Here is a 13,892-nt window from a genome sequence, read left to right on the forward strand (position 1 = left end):
TAAGATGATATAGAAATGATCTCTGGAGCACTATCTCTCTACACCTCCCTCTCTCTAGTACTATCTATATTGCATTACCCCCTTCTCTTTCTCTGTCTCTGTCTCTGTCTCTTACCTCCCTTTCCTTTCTCTCCTGTGTATCATGGTTAACTAACACTTCACGGCACTGAAACTCCATTAGTGTCTAGCTGTCTGTAGACAGTAGACACAAGAAAGTAATGTAGACAGTACACAACACTCCCCTGTTGTTTCACTATCTACATTAAATACATCTATCCCACTGGGGGTGTGAAGTCATCTACTCAGGAAAGTCTCCATTCACTTTCAGCGGTTCTGGAACGGTTTCGACCAACATTTTTATGCACAGAGCGCAACATATATTGCTGTGCACTCCGTGATAGCTTTGGGCCCGCTTCGCATGCCGCTTTCCACTCTTATCTGAGACGCAGTATGTGAAAATCTGACACCTAATTTGCATATGGAGCGACATGTCGCATTTTCTGCCCTAGCTAGACAAAGAACCGATTTCCCCTGGTTGTGAACCTCGCAGTCCCGCTTTCAATACGACATATGAAACGGAAGACCCGAGCGATTGCAGCAAGCACAAACCCATCTTGCTGTTATATTCTCAGATGGATTTTAGAGCTCTCAACATGAAAAAATACAACAGAATTTTGTCGAATGGAAACAAGATTACCTTTTCCTGCTGGTCAGAGGGACAAAATCCCCTTGTGCTTTAAGCTGAAGTTCTTATACATTGACAGTATAAGAAAGGTGAAATACGATAGTAAGTTGTTTAGAATTTGATTGTTAATATATTCAGAAAGCATTTCAATCATTTCAAACCCTATTCCCCCACGTTTGTGGAATATAATTTCTTTATTTGATATATTTCTCATATCTGTACTGTGTACTTGATCTTGTGTCCTCAAAAGTGACTAGTGCTCAGCAATGCATGACTATTTTTATCGAGAAAGGTGAGGTTTTACTCTTTCTGGCAATATAAGCATTACTATGTATTGTTCATGGACCGCTCGTAATAGACGTAAATCTACATTTTGATATTACGTTTAACAGGAGGTTGTCTCTCAGAGGAACTGCTGAGGATGACTCACTCCACTGATCCAGAGTCAGCTAGTCAACTAACTTTTCGCTGTAAATGTCACGATCGTCGTAATGAGGCAGAGTGGACCAAGGCGCAGCGTGATAGAAAGACATCTTCTTTATTATGAAGACGAAACAAACGAACAAAACAACAAACAGACGACCGTGAAGCTATTCAAACAAATAGTGCTGACACTAAACACTACACATAGACATACACAAAACCCCCTATACCATACAACCACCCCAGACGAGACAACTATACACAAACATCCCCCCTGTCACACCCTGACCTAACCAAAATATTACAGAAAACAAAGATAACTAAGGCCAGGGCGTGACAGTACCCCCCCCCCCAAAGGTGAGGACTCCGGCCGCAAAACCTGACACAGAAGGGGAGGGTCCGGGTGGGCCTTCCTACTGCGGCGGCTCGGGTGCGGGACGTGGCCCCCACTCCACCATAGTTAATACCCGATTTGGTGGCTCTGGCAGATCCTGGCTGACTGGCGGCTCTGGCAGATCCTGGCTGGCTGACGGCTCTGGCTGGTCATGGCTGGCTGACGGCTCTGGCTGGTCATGGCTGGCTGACGGCTCTGGCTGGTCATGGCTGGCGGACGGCTCTGGCTGGTCATGGCTGGCGGACGGCTCTGGCTGGTCATGGCTGGCGGACGGCTCTGGCTGATCCTGTCTGGCGGACGGCTCTGGCTGATCCTGTCTGGCGGACGGCTCTGGCTGATCCTGTCTGGCGGACGGCTCTGGCTGATCCTGTCTGGCGGACGGATCTGGCTGCTCCTGTCTGGCGGACGGCTCTGGCTGCTCCTGTCTGGCGGACGGCTCTGGCTGATCCTGTCTGGCGGACGGCTCTGGCTGATCCTGTCTGGCGGACGGCTCTGGCTGCTCCTGTCTGGCGGACGGCTCTGGCTGCTCCTGACTGGTGGACGGCTCTAGCGGCTCGGGACAGACGGGCGGCTCTGATGGCTCGGGACAGACGGGAGGCTCTGACGGCTCGGGACAGACGGGCGGCTCTGACGGCTCGGGACAGACGGGCAGCTCTGACGGCTCGGGACAGACGGGCAGCTCTGACGGCTCTGGATAGATGGGCAGCTCTGACGGCTCTGGACAGACGGGCAGCTCTGACGGCTCTGGGCAGACGGATAGCGCAGGCGGCTCTGGGCAGACGGACAGTGCAGGCGGCACTGGGCAGACGGCAGACTCTGGCCGGCTGAGGCGCACAGTAGGCCTGGTGCGTGGTACCGGAACTGGAGGTACCGGGCTAAGGACACGCACCTCAAGGCTAGTGCGGGGAACAGCAACAGGACGCACAGGACTCTGGAGACGCACAGGAGGCTTGGTGCGTGGTGCCGGAACTGGTGGTACCGGGCTGGAGACACGCACCATAGGGCGAGTGTGTGGAGGAGGAACAGGGCTCTGGAGACACACTGGAAGCCTGGTGCGTGGTGTAGGCACTGGCGGTACTGGGCTGGGGCGGGGAGGTGGCGCCGGATATACCGGACCATGCAGGAGTACTGGCTCCCTGCCCAACCTTACCTGGTTGTATGCTCCCCGTAGCCCGACCAGTGCGGGGAGGTGGAATAACCCGCACTGGGCTGTGTAGGCGAACCGGGGACACCATGCGTAAGGCTGGTGCCATGTATGCCGGCCCGAGGAGACGCACTGGAGACCAGACGCGTTGAGCCGGCTTCATGGCACCTGGCTCAATGCCCAATCTAGCCCTGCCAGTGCGGGGAGGTGGAATAACCCGCACCGGGCTATGCACACGTACAGGAGGCACCATGCGCTCTTCCGCATAACACGGTGTCTGCCCGTACTCTCGCACTCCACGGTAAGCATAGGGAGTTGGCGCAGGTCTCCTACCTGACTTCGCCACACTCCCTTGTAGCCCCCCCCAAGACATTTTTGGGTTTTACTCGCGGGCTTCCAGCCTTGCCTCCGTGCTGCCTCCTCATATCGCCTCCTCTCGGCTTTAGCTGCCTCCAGCTCTTCACGAGGGAGGCGATATTCTCCCGGTTGTGCCCAAGGTCCCTTACCTTCCAGTATCTCCTCCCAAGTCCAAGAATCCTGTATGCGCTGCTCCTGCTGCTGCTTAACACGCTGCTTGGTCCGAGTTTGGTGGGTAATTCTGTCACGATCGTCGTAATGAGGCAGAGTGGACCAAGGCGCAGCGTGATAGAAAGACATCTTCTTTATTATGAAGACGAAACAAACGAACAAAACAACAAACAGACGACCGTGAAGCTATTCAAACAAATAGTGCTGACACTAAACACTACACATAGACATACACTCTCCCAAAACCCCCTATACCATACAACCACCCCAGACGAGACAACTATACACAAACATCCCCCCTGTCACACCCTGACCTAACCAAAATATTACAGAAAACAAAGATAACTAAGGCCAGGGCGTGACAGTACCCCCCCCCCCCCCCCCCAAAGGTGAGGACTCCGGCCGCAAAAACCTGACACAGAAGGGGAGGGTCCGGGTGGGCCTTCCTACCTACGGCGGCGGCACGTGAGTTGCCAGTATAATACTGTCAATTGGCTTTACAGCAGAGATGCAGTAATATATTTGACAGTACTATTTTCCTTACTGTAAAAACGCATTACAACATCCCTGCTGTAAATTGACAGGGATGTTGTAATGTTTTAAAGTAGTGAAAAGAGTACTGGTCATATCTTTTGGACTGCTAGAATCAAGCCAATTTGTCTGTAGTATTGGTGAAAACATACCTGTCAATTATTATCTAGGTGATATTTTTCTAGGTTGTACAGCAAGAACAGAACAGACTGAAATGGCTTGTGTCAACTTGTGTCAACTTGAGCTAACTAGCTAGCTAGTTAGGTTAGCTAAGAAAATAAATTCAACATTGGCTAGCAATAAAGATAATTATAAACAAGTCAAGGTACCTACCCAGCAGCTCCTAAAAATAGTCTTCCACTTCACAGCTGCTTCAAGAAGATTTACTAAAATAGTCTGAGATTCATCTCACCTGACAGCATGAGGTAATAATAACTGATCATTTGAATCTACAGTAGGCATAAGCTATTACTTTAAAGAAATACAGTATGTTAGAGACATTTTTACAGGAGTCTTCCAATTACAGTTAATAACAGTATTTTTCAGCATTTTACCCATAATGCAATGCAACCTACAGTATTAATGTTGTAAAACACATGTACTCTATTTTACTGTTCTACAGTGTTTTACTGTTGAAATTACAGAAACGTTTTACAATGCAGGGATCTGCTCTTTGGAACACTCACACACTCCAATGCAGGAATGCATGCACACGTGCATGTGCACACACATTTCTATTGCAAAAAAACTTCCCTAATCCAATTTTAGCTATCTAACTTCCACAAACACTGACCACATCTGTATTAACAAGGACAGGTCTTCAGTTGTAATGGTGCAAGCTCTCTCTTTCACTCAGAGCTCGCTCTCTCCCTCATTCTCTCTCTCTCTCCTGCAGCAATCCATCTCTCCAATGAACTGGTCTTTAATGCTCCTTTCAGTAACATCCTCTCAGTGAAGCTAATGGACTGTGAGAATAAGAGCCAGAGAGAGAGAGAGAGAGAGAGAGAGAGAGAGAGAGAGAGAGAGAGAGAGAGAGAGAGAGAGAGAGAGAGAGAGAGAGAGAGAGAGAGAGAGAGAGAGAGAGAGAGAGAGAGAGAGAGAGAGAGAGAGAGAGAGAGAGAGAGAGAGAGAGAGAGAGAGAGAGAGAGAGAGAGAGAGAGAGAGAGAGAGAGAGAGAGAGAGAGAGAGAGAGAGAGAGAGAGAGAGAGAGAGAGAGAGAGAGAGAGAGAATCATCATATTCTCAACCTCATATTTTCATGCATTGTCTGTCTGTCTGTCGGTCTTTTCTTTGTCTTTTTTATCCTTAATTTCTCACCACTCATTTATTTTTTCTCTTTAACACTTCACGATGTGATGGTAGAGTTTATATTCCTCCCCTCTCCCCAATGCCAGCTTGAAGTGGTTCTTCTGAGGCTCATATGTAATGACATGGAACATTACATTTACTGCCCAAGTTCCTCATTGAATTACATACAAAAGCTAAAATGTTGGCTTTGATGCACATGCAAACACACACACTCCAAAGCACTAATAGGAACAAACACTACAGTAAGTCCCTAGGTGTGCAATTAAACTTAAGCAAGCAGGGTGTGTGTGTGTGTGTGTGTGTGTGTGTGTGTGTGTGTGTGTGTGTGTGTGTGTGTGTGTGTGTGTGTGTGTGTGTGTGTGTGCGTGAGCCAGACAGCCATGTGGTTGTGTCTCATTAAAGGTCATGTTGCAAGTTAAATTTGGCAATAAAAATAGAAGGTAGGGGGGTATACAGAAGATAGCCTTATTTGGTAAAAGACCAAGTCCATATTATGGCAAAAACTTCTCAAATAAGCAAATAGAAACGACAGCATCATTTCTTTAAGACATGAAGGTCAGTCAATCCGGAAAATGTCAAGAACTTTGAAAGTTTCTTCGAGTGCAGTCACAAAAACCATCAAGTGCTATGATGAAACTGGCTCTCAAGAGAATCACCACAGGAAAGGAAGACCCAGAGTTACCTCTGCTGCAGAGGACAAGTTCATTAGAGTTACCAGCCTCAGAAATTGCATCCCAAATAAATGCTTCACAGAGTTAAAATAACAGACACATCTCAACTGCTCAGAGGAGACTGTGTGAATAAGGCCTGGTTGCCGTGTCTTTGCTATGCCGGATTAAGTGATATGACATGCTATTTTATAAAATAATTTCTCTGTAATTAATATTACCTGATTTAAACTAATCATGTAAATGTAATTACTAGGAAGTCGGGGCACCACGGAAGAATGTTTATAGAGTTGTTGTCTTCCGAATAAACTCTTAAAGACCTGGTAATCTTTTATATCAAAAGTCAATTATTAAACGTCACTTTATTCAGTCTGAACATCATAAAATTATTGGTAATCTTCAAGAACCCTGGCTAACAAGTTGAATCAGCAATACAACATTTGGTTTAATTATTTATTTCCTAAATAATCACACAGAATTACATATACACAGAATGGATCATACATTGATTACTAATTATGTCATACAAGGAAACGTCCCTGGTGGACGGAACCGATATGACGGCTGGTTACACAAAGAAAGGGGGTTGGGTTTGAATGAAAGCGCGGGAAGACTGAGGAACAAAAGGAATGGGTTTCTATCGGACCTCATGAAGCTATGCTATCGTAAATACAGAGTCTTATGCATTCTAAATAACCGCCCATTTGGAAAAGGAAAATGCAAGAAATATTTACTTTGAGCTGCTCTTCGATAGATTGGTCGTAGATGGAAGGCTGGATTGCCCAGCAGAGATCTCCCTTGTCCTTTGAAGAATATGTGGTAGAACGGATACGTTGTAGTACCGTCGTCATGTGGTAGAACGGATACGTTGTAGTACCTTGTCTTTCTGAGGAGGTTGTCCGTCCTTTCCTAGCCCACGTTTACAGCTGCAGCTGCTGCTGCTAGTTCGACGTCTAGGATGTATCACTTCTTTAGTGAATAAAAGTTCAAAGTTCAAACCAAGTTGCCATACAATATGCTCATGTTATATTCTTGCTGGTATGGTCGAAATTCATCCTTCCAGCGTGTCGATCGTCACCTCCACGTTGAAATTTGCCCTTCTAAACATATGGACATCAGTCCTCATGTCACCGGGAACACAATGTTAATTTTGTTAGGTTGTAGTCGTTCAACCATTCGCAATCATAGCTCACGCTGAGGTTGGCTTAGTTCTGTAGTTGATATTAGCCCTTTTAAACATATGGATAGCAGTCCTCACGTCATCGGGAACACCAGGTTGACTTTGGGCTTTTGTAGTGGTGGAGAGAAGGGCGTGTTTCATAGTTCACAACCAATGTCTGTTCACATGGGCGGGGCCACTGAGTGAGCATAGTTCACTTATGAAAACAATTCTCTCATTGAGAAGCTAAAATTACATTTAATCTTTTCACATAGTTTCATATTTAAACATCTAAATTGCACAACAATTCCATGTGAATCTGATAACTAGAATGTGTAGACTTTCCAAGATACAGTTTATGTCATCCTATCATCAGTAATAATGTCTCAGACGACAACTGATCTGACATCATATTCTTTAAGTACAAACGGATATTTTCAACTGGTTGGATTACCGAAATATGGTTCCGTCCCCCAACCTTTTGATGTTACCAGACTCTCTCCATGTTAACAAAGGGCTTTCTAAGAGTCCAATATGTAGAGTAGAGAGAGAAAAGGGGAAAAGGTATTTATGGGGGTCATAAACCTCACCAACAGGGCAACATCATGACATGGTTGAATTGCTGCAAAGAAACCACTACCAAAGGACACCAATAATAATAAGATATTTGCTTAGGCCAAGAAAAAAGAGCAATGATGAGTCCAAATTTTGATTTTTGGTTCCAACCGCCATGTCTTTGTGAGACGCAGAATCGGTGAACAGATGATTTCCGCAGGTGTATTTCCCACCATGAAGCATGGAGGAGGAGGTGTGATGGTGTGGGGGTACTTTGCTGGTGACACTGTCAATGATTTATTTAGAATTCAAGGCACACTTAACCAGCATGGCTACCACAGCATTCTGCAGCGATACACCATCCCATCTGGTTTGGGCTTAGTGGGGCTATCATTTGTTTTTCAACATGACAATGACCCAATACACCTCCAGGCTGTATAAAGGCTATTTGACCAAGAAGGAGAGTGATGGAGTCCTGCATAAGATGACCTGGCCTCCACAATCACCTGAACTCTACCCAATTGAGATGGTTTGGGACGAGTTCGGACCGCAGAGTGAAGGAAAAGAAGCCAACAAGCGCTCAACATATGTGGAAACTCCTTCAGACTGTTGGAAAAACATTCCAGGTGAAGTTGGTTGAGAGAATGCCTAAAGTGTGCAAAGCTGTCATCAAGGCAAAGGGTGGCTACTTTGAAGAATCTAAAATCTAAAATATATTTTGATTTGTTTAACACTTTTCTGGTTACTACATGATTCCATATGTGTTATTTCACAGTTTTGATGTTTTTACTATTATTCTACAATGTAGAAAATTGTAAAACATAAGAAAAACCTTTGAATAAGTAGGTGTGTCCAAACTTTTGACTGGTACTGTATATATTTTAGTCGACACACCTGTCCCTTACGAAAAGGATTGCAGTCAAAGTGCAATACAACTGCAGTACAATCCAGCATTACTGCAGTTACAATTACTGCATCCAAAATGCCACAGTCAACTATATTTACTACACCTTTACTGCAGTTTCAAAACTGCAATCTTTTTTGTAAGGGGTGTGGTGTGTCTGATATTCATGAATAAAAATGTATTCACCCTGGACATAAGACTTGCATTTATTTTACACCTTTTGTATCATAAGCTGTAAGTGTATTTGTCTAAAAGTTACCACAGAAGTTAGTACAAATGTGAAGACCAAGATGACAAACATGCAATGAAAAAGTTATTGTTTTGTAATCTTACAAAGAAAACATGTACATTTGTTATTTTTGCAAAACTCTCTTGCATTTGGTCATCCCCAAAATGTGGCCATTGAAAGCCTTGATAGATCCATCCTCCCTCAGTCTTGATAGATCCATCCTCCCTCAGTCTTGATTGTCACGGATCCCCCCAGTACTGATACTCATTCTGTTCACCAGTGTTTGTTTTGGGTGTATTAAAAACCCCTATTGTGTATTCCTGCGCCTGTCTCCAAATCCTTTATACCAGCGTGACATTGATAGATTGATAGATGTCAAAGATGCCAGCTCACACATTCTCTAAGTCTAGGTAATGTCTTAGTTCACTCCAATGAGTCATTTTCAATGTGCTAGTTTCTCACTACAGGAACAACACCTTATTCCCAATGTTCTGGCTGAAAAACAACAGCCGAAACTACAGAGGGAAGGATATAAAAATGTACACAACATGACAACATAATTTGTAGAGGAGAGATTATTACTGACCTCACGCTCTGGTTGCCTCTAATGGCACTGCCTGCACTGACGGCTTTGTTAAGCTTTTCACTGTTAATTGGTGCACCACGTGGAGATCTCCAGGATAAGAGGGAGAGAGCAAGGATAGAGAGGGAAAAGGAGAGAGGGAGCACATAATGTACAGACTGCAAGGAGGAGAGCTGCAGGATCTGATGATAGAGGAAGCGAGGGAGGAGAGAGGACAGAGAGCGAGAGGGATAGAAAGAATGAGGGATAGAAAGAGGGAGAAAGCACAGAGTTTCTAAACCCAGAGGCGCAACATCGCAATACTTCCGGAAACACTTGAGAAACAGATCAAATAGACCAGGCTGGGGTTTGGGGTTTGATAAGTCAATGAGAGAAGTGAAAGATTCTTCCTTAGTTTTTAATTTTCTCGAAATCGAAATGCACAACCTAGATTTGAGCCAATGTCTTAAGTAGTTGAACATAGTGAAAGTGACAAACTGAAACGTTTTTATTTTAGCCAAAAACAACTTTATATCGAAGAAGTGTCTTTCAATCAACGGCTTGAGTATGCACAGTTCGGCGCCGAGACGACCGTTAGATCGGATGACGTGTTTCTGCGCATGGACTTAGCTAGCCAACATAGCCAGAGTGGGTAGGGAACAGTCTGGAAAACCCAACCCTAGGCAACAGTTTCAATTACGGACTCTTTTGACAACTTCGATGAGGGGAAAAAACGTGTTCCGGGGTGGGACAGATAACTCTCCCAACAAATCACGAGGCAGACATGCCAGAACGTTGCGATTCGAAACCAAAGTTTGCAGGCAAAACCTTTGCAGTAGTTTTAGTCAAGGCAGTTGATGCAAACTAGCCACTTACGAAATGCACTCATTAAAAAGAACCTCCATGATGTCCATCTTGCTAGCTACTATTTAGCATTTTATTCAAGGTAGCGACGTAGGCAGTGATGTAGTTCCTCTATACCAAAAGAGTCTGTCATTTAAACCAGACCCTAGTTGCCTAGGGTTGGCTTTTCAAGACTAGTCCTTGGAAGGGAGTAGTGGCGAGTGGGACCGAAAAAGAGGAAACGCATGGAGTGCACTACACACATGGATGGTAGACATTTTGAGTAGCTATAATAGAATCTCTACCCTACTTCTCATCCTCTGTCTCCTGGTGGTCTTTACTCTTTCATTAACGCTGCAACCTATTTCCTTGGTTTTGCATGAAGCCTTTTCACAGCTCTTTCCCCAGGATTTAAACCAAGAGAGAGAGAGAAGTGCACCTCCGAGATCCAGAGATATAGATATATGCTCACTCACACACTTAACTGACACACTCACACACACGGAGTATACCAAACATTAGGAACACCTTCCTAATATTGAGTTGCAGCCCCCCCCCCTCTCCCTTTTGCCAGCAGAACAGCCTTAATTCTACATCTACAAGGACTCTACAAGGTGTTGAAAGTGACTCCAATGCTTCCAACAGTTGTGTCCTATATTGACTTGTACTGATGTGTATTACTCTCTAATCTTGAGGCTAGAAAACATAACATTATGGTAAGGGTCACATCAGGAATGCAAGTTAAGTGAACCACCTGTGCACCACTGCCCTAGCCAAGCCACGTCAGATAGATGCAGACGCCTTTCCTAACCTAACCTTGAGCGAAACAAAAAGTAATGGAAGTTACACACACACACACACACACACACACACACACACACACACACACACACACACACACACACACACACACACACACACACACACACACACACACACACACACACACAACTGCTGTTGGTTTGAAAGGGCTGCTTGTTTCCCTCGTCTCTTTCATCTCTCTAACTGCAGCACCACGAGCACAGTGGTGCCCTCATTAAGACTGTGGCTTATTGCTGCCTTTATTCAGACCAAGATAACACATTATAGACCTGGATTCCTTCCAAAAAATCACCTTCTCATTCGGATTGTGTTTGTGTTTGGGTGTGTGTTCAGTGTGTGTGTGTGGTCAGAGAGAGAGATAGTAGGAACCATTTGATGCAATGCTTATTTACATGTTTAGATTGCTTGGAGAGGAAGGAAAGAAGATTCCAGGAATTTGACAAAATTTGAACTAGAAGGTTCTAAAACATTATTTCACATTAGCATTATCTCACATTAGCATAAAAACACTAAGTAAACATACTGTATGTTGATGGTGTTCAATCACATCTAAGGTTGAGTCCCAAATGTTACCCTAATTCTTATATAGTGTACTACTTTTGACCAGAGCCCAGGAAACCCAGCAGCCATGCAGTTCTTGACTCAAACTGATGCACCTGGCACCTACTACGATACCCCGTTCAAAGGCACTTAAATGTTTTGTCTTGCCCATTCACCCTCTGCATGGCACCCGTACACAATCCGTCTCAATTGTCTCAAGCCTTAAAAATCCTTCTTTAACCTGTCTCCTCCCCTTCATCTAGACTAATTGAAGTGGATTTAACAAGTGACATCAATAAGGGATCATAGCTTTCACCTGGATTCACCTGGTCAGTCCATGTCATGGAAAAAGCAGGTATAATTAACATTTTGTATACTCAGTGTATTCTGAACTGCATGCACCTGTGACAACAACATGACTGCAGGTGCAACCCATATAGCTGTCCATTCAGCACCAAAGACAGCTCTAACCAGTCTATTTCTCCCTGCAGAACCACCCGCTAACCAACCAATACTGAACAAAAATATAAACGCAACATGCAATAATTAAAATGATTTCAACGACTTTACTGAGTTACAGTTCATATAAGGAAATCAGTCAATTGAAATAAATTCATCAGGCCCTAATCTATGGATTTCACATGACTGGGCAGGGGCGCAGCCATGGGTGGGCATGTGAGGGTATAGACCCACCAACTTGGGAGCCAGGCCCAGCCAATCAGAATGAGTTTTCACCACAAAAGGGCTTCATTACAGAGATAAATACTCCTCAGTTTCATCAGCTGTCCGGTTGACTGGTCTCAGACGATCCTGCAGGTGAAGAAGCCAGATGTTCCTGGGCTGGTGTGGTTACACGTGGTCTGCAGTTGTGAGGCTGGTTGAATGTACTGCCAAATTCTCTAAAACAACATTGTAGGTGGCTTATGGTAGAGAAATGAAAATTCAATTCTCTGGCAACAGCTCTGGTGGACATTTCTGCAGTCAGCATGCCAATTGTAGGCTCCCTCAAAACTTGAGACACCTGTGGCATGGTGTTGTGTGACAAAACTGCACATTTTAGAGTGGCATTTTTATTGTCACCAGCACAAGGTGCACCTATGTAATGATCATGCTGTTTAATCAGCTTCTTGATATGCCACTCCTCCGGTGGATGAATTATCTTGACAAAGGATAAATGCTCACTAACAGGGGTGTAAACCAATGTGTGCACAAAATTGTAAAGAAATAAGCTTTTTGTGCGTATGGAAAAATTCTGGGAACTTTCTTTTCAGCTCACGAAACATGGGACCAACACTATACATTTTGCGTTTATATTTTTGTCCAGTATACATGGCTGTCCATTCAGCACCATGGTCAGAGTCAACCGACGTAAGTACAGCATTACAACCCCTACAGGTCCCTTCAGCACCATGGACAGCGCCAATCGCAATACCTAACCAATCTACATAGCTCTCCTTTCAGCACGATGGACAGTGCCACATCACATATCTGTTCTCAGCACTCTTTTCAGACAGGATTAAAACAGCATTGCTGTTTGTTCAGCACCACCTGCCTACCACCATACAGTCGGCAGGACCGAATACCCTCCTAACCAGAAAACATACGAGATGGATAGACATAGGGCTATTTCCTAATTCATTGGAATTGTTACAATGTAGGGCCAAAAATGTGTCAGTGTACAGGCAGTCCGCATTAGTCTATTTCTTAACATGAAACCTGAAATCCTAACACTTGATTAGCTCCATGCATAGGAAGACACTGATATAATAGGCATATGTGTTAACTTTTGATCACTTAACCAGGCCAGATAAGCTAACAATACATCATATTCAGTTCATTTGTAGGCATATAGCTAACCTAAAACGCTATACACAAACATTGCAGGTGGAAGGTTTAGGACTACTTCCAAGACATTACTCAAAAAACAAGCTGACCTAGCGGCACTCACTGACTTACCCGAGGCCCCCTGCATCCAGCCGCAGATCTTATAGACGGTGGTGGTGGAGAACAGGAAGAAGAGAGTGAAAGAAGCAATGCAAGCTATCACCAGCATCATTGACATCCCGACGAAGAACGACGCGGCCTTGAACGCGGTGGAAGGGATCTGAGCGAACTCGGTGAAGGTCCCTGTGCAGTCGAGCTCCCTCTGGATCCCATCGCCGGTGCAGAAGTGGAAGAGGCCGAAATAGCCGGCCTGTGGGGTGTCCACGCCGTCCCCGATCCAATAGGGCTGGCTGAAGATCACCACGTTCAAGATGGCAAACAGGATGGTGAAGATGGCCCACAGGAGTCCGATGGCATTGGAGTTCCGGACATAGTTATGCTGGTATAGTTTAATGTCTTCAGAAGACATCGATGGGAGCATCGACGCAGCGGATCCGGGTATCATTGTAGCACAGTTTGTGTTGTATCCCAGTCCCGGTATTCTTATGAAGTAGGTAAGCCTATTAAAGTAGGTCTATGAGCAAAGGGGGGCACTGACTAATTAATTAGTTGAGCAATGGAGGAGTCAGTAGATATGTTTGCTGAATAAATGCAACCCAAAGTAGCCTATGTACCCATGCAACTGAATGAATCACATCAAAGGCAACATCTGGC

At 44.9% G+C, this 13,892-nt stretch overlaps 1 protein-coding gene across 1 annotated transcript in view; it reads right to left on the reverse strand.

Annotated features, from left to right (window-relative positions):
- Positions 1 to 13,674, reverse strand: part of LOC120053327 (LHFPL tetraspan subfamily member 3 protein-like) — a 42,612-nt gene extending 28,938 nt beyond the window's left edge. The window contains exon 1 of the mRNA XM_039000453.1: positions 13,251 to 13,674. Coding sequence (XP_038856381.1) covers positions 13,251 to 13,659 — 409 coding nt within the window. The 5' untranslated portion in view covers positions 13,660 to 13,674. The remainder of the gene's footprint in view (positions 1 to 13,250) is intronic.
- Between the last annotated feature and the right edge of the window lie 218 nt (positions 13,675 to 13,892).

Source organism: Salvelinus namaycush, chromosome 9, assembly GCF_016432855.1.
Source record: "Salvelinus namaycush isolate Seneca chromosome 9, SaNama_1.0, whole genome shotgun sequence".
Taxonomy (NCBI): domain Eukaryota; kingdom Metazoa; phylum Chordata; class Actinopteri; order Salmoniformes; family Salmonidae; genus Salvelinus; species Salvelinus namaycush.